At 38.7% G+C, this 2,832-nt stretch overlaps 1 protein-coding gene across 1 annotated transcript; it reads right to left on the bottom strand.

The window, feature by feature from the left end:
- Window positions 1-361: 361 nt before the first annotated feature.
- On the bottom strand, window positions 362-2,137 carry LOC136207290 (probable LRR receptor-like serine/threonine-protein kinase RKF3). Its single transcript, XM_065998576.1, has one exon. The coding sequence runs from the start codon at window positions 2,135-2,137 to the stop codon at window positions 362-364; it is 1,776 nt and encodes a 591-aa protein (XP_065854648.1).
- Window positions 2,138-2,832: the final 695 nt, after the last annotated feature.

The raw sequence follows: 2,832 nt of genomic DNA, 5'->3' as shown, positions 1-2,832 counted from the left end.
GTTAAACCAATCAGGAACATGCATAGATTTATAATTATTTCTATCGAATTTTATTCTTACCCTTATCCTAACAAAATGATTTTATTATGTCTAATCACTATAGATATAAAATTATATCCAACAGGGCTCACAACTTATCATAGGATAATTTCTTTTCTTGGAACATTTTGAATTTTGTTCATCATAAAAAAAAATGTTATTGGAAAATCCTCCTCATAGGCTAAAATAGGAGCAACATATTTGCAAATTACAACAAAACCCCTACCACAATCTCTGATTAATACAAAACATTAAAATTCTTTACATATTTACACAATGAATTCAATAAATAAATCAACAAAAAAAAAAAAAAAAAAAATCATTATGAAGCTTCCAAAACTGAATCTTTTTTTCCAAGTTGCATCTTTGTTTCCAATATTTTCTCAACCTGATACATTGTTGGTCTAGCATGTAATTCAGGATGAACACAAATCACACCAACATGAACATATTGTTCCATCAATTCCACCGAATCGCGTCCCGGAATTCTCTCATCAATCACCTCCATCGCTTTCCCTTCCTTCACCAATGACCACGCCCAATCCGTCAAGAGCGAAACTTCCCCTTCATTGTTTTCGTACGCCTTTTTCCCACTCAAAAGCTCGAGAAGTACAACTCCGAAACTATAAACATCGCTCCATTCGGTTAATTTCCCGTATAAAGCATATTCAGGAGCAACATAGCCAAGTGTTCCCGCAGCTCTAGTGCTCAAATGAGATGTTCCAAACAAATTAAACCTCGCCAGCCCGAAATCCGCTACCTTAGCCTCAAACATGTCGTCGAGTAATATATTGCTCGCCTTTATATCTCTATGTATGATTGCAGGCTGCACTCCGTTGTGTAGATATGCTAATCCGCGAGCTGTTCCTAGTGCTATCTTCCTGCGAATCGGCCAGGTTAGCTTCTCGGGTTCTGATCCGAATAGATGATCATATAGGCTCCCGTTATGCATCAAATCGCAGACGATTATTCGTTGGTGACCTTCGAGAGGAAATGTTGCGGTACAATAGCCTCTCAACGCGACTAGATTGACATGTCGAACACTCGCAATCACTTCTACTTCGTGTGCGAAACTCGAGTCGCCTGAAGCAGAACAGTTCTTGAATCGTTTGAACGCGACTTCTGATCCGTCGAGTAATTTTCCTTTGAACACATTTCCATATCCTCCCTTTCCAATGATGTTTTTCCTAGAGAAATTCGTCGTAGCAGTCCTGATTTCGTGGATTCTGAATTTCACTAAATTAGTACTTCGTACTCCGATTTCTAAACTTGCGTCCTCTTTATTATTATCATCATAAAGCTTGTTTTCCTTCTTCTTCCCCTTATCTGATCTCTTATGCAACATCCAGAACACCCATACTGCAATAAACGCCCCCAATGCCCCGACAAGGCAGCCTAAAAACACCCCTGAAATCACAGATTTGTGCTTTCTTTCGGACACGAATTCATCCACCGAAAACTCAAGCTTGAAAAAGCATTTCGCAGTAGCTAAATCTCTTGATCCAACCGAATTGCTGAAAGCAGCAGCATACATGAACATATAATCAGTACCATCCGACGAATCATTAGTATCCCGACGACCCTGAAGATGAATTTCATCGATTTTCGACAACTTACGAATACACGAATCACAAACATTGTCATTGTCCAAAGATTGGTTACAAGTCATTCTCATTTCTTTCAATTCAGACCCTGGAATCAAGCTCTCAAACTCTTCCTGACTTGTAACATTCATGAACATCCCGGATATCCATTCGGGGTGATAACCACAGGTATTCTGCACATCGAAATCCTGCAAGTATGCGCTAACAATTGTCCGGTATGTCTCCCAACACGCGTGTACAGAATGCTCGGGCGGAACAAAATAACCATCCGTTCGGAGATAATCAGACCGAACAAAGAGGATTCCTTTCTGAATGTACTGGCATTGAGTCTGAACATCCATTAGAGCGCGCCTTGGACTCGATTCCTTAGCTAATTCGTATAAGAAACCGAAGCTCAACGGACATGTTGATGGCTCAGCAGGAATTTTCCTGGAATCAACACATAGCTTGGAAAGATTTAGTAGTACTATTAGAAGTAACATTAAGAAAGACATGTCTGTTTCCGAGGAAATTAAGGAATGAGATATGTTTGATGATGAGAAATGAAATGTTAGAAGTGGTAGTTTAAGTTAGGATTGAAGAATCAGAATAATGGCCGGTTTTGGAAGTTAATGAAATGGGCGGCAACTGATTAAGGAATTGGTCTTAAAAGATTAATTTGGAAAGAATAATGATTTGTCTGGATCCACAATACTAATTAATCAAGTCACGAGCAGTTCAATTTGACTCTTATGACTGGATTTATGGATAATTTAAGGGAGTAGGAGAGAATTAATGAAATAGCTTGAAAACAGTGTCCTGTCCGTTTGTGTATTATTAAATTAAAAAGTAAAATATAGGCTGAAAGAAGTTGTTCGTGGAATCTGACAACCTCAAAGCTATCAAAATGATATCAGATGATAATGCTATTTGTTTGAATAGCCAGAATTTGATCAAAGGTATTAGAAGGATTTGTTCTTCCTTCGAGTCCATCAATTTCAGCCATATTTTCAGAGAACAGAACCAGGTGGCGGATCGTTTAGCAGCTGAGCGCCATGAGAAGATGTTGAGAGTCACTACTTTCTCTTCTACTCCTACTTTCCTTTTTTATCTCCTTTTGGAGGATGTGGTGGGGGTTAGCTTTCCTAAGCTAATCCCGGGTTAGGCCTTTTTTTGGTTTTTTTGTTTGTTTTTTCCTTTCATTTTCCTA

Source organism: Euphorbia lathyris, chromosome 9 (genome assembly GCF_963576675.1).
Source record: "Euphorbia lathyris chromosome 9, ddEupLath1.1, whole genome shotgun sequence".
In the NCBI taxonomy this organism is placed as follows: Eukaryota; Viridiplantae; Streptophyta; class Magnoliopsida; order Malpighiales; family Euphorbiaceae; genus Euphorbia; species Euphorbia lathyris.
This window is presented reverse-complemented; position numbering and strand designations above follow the sequence as displayed.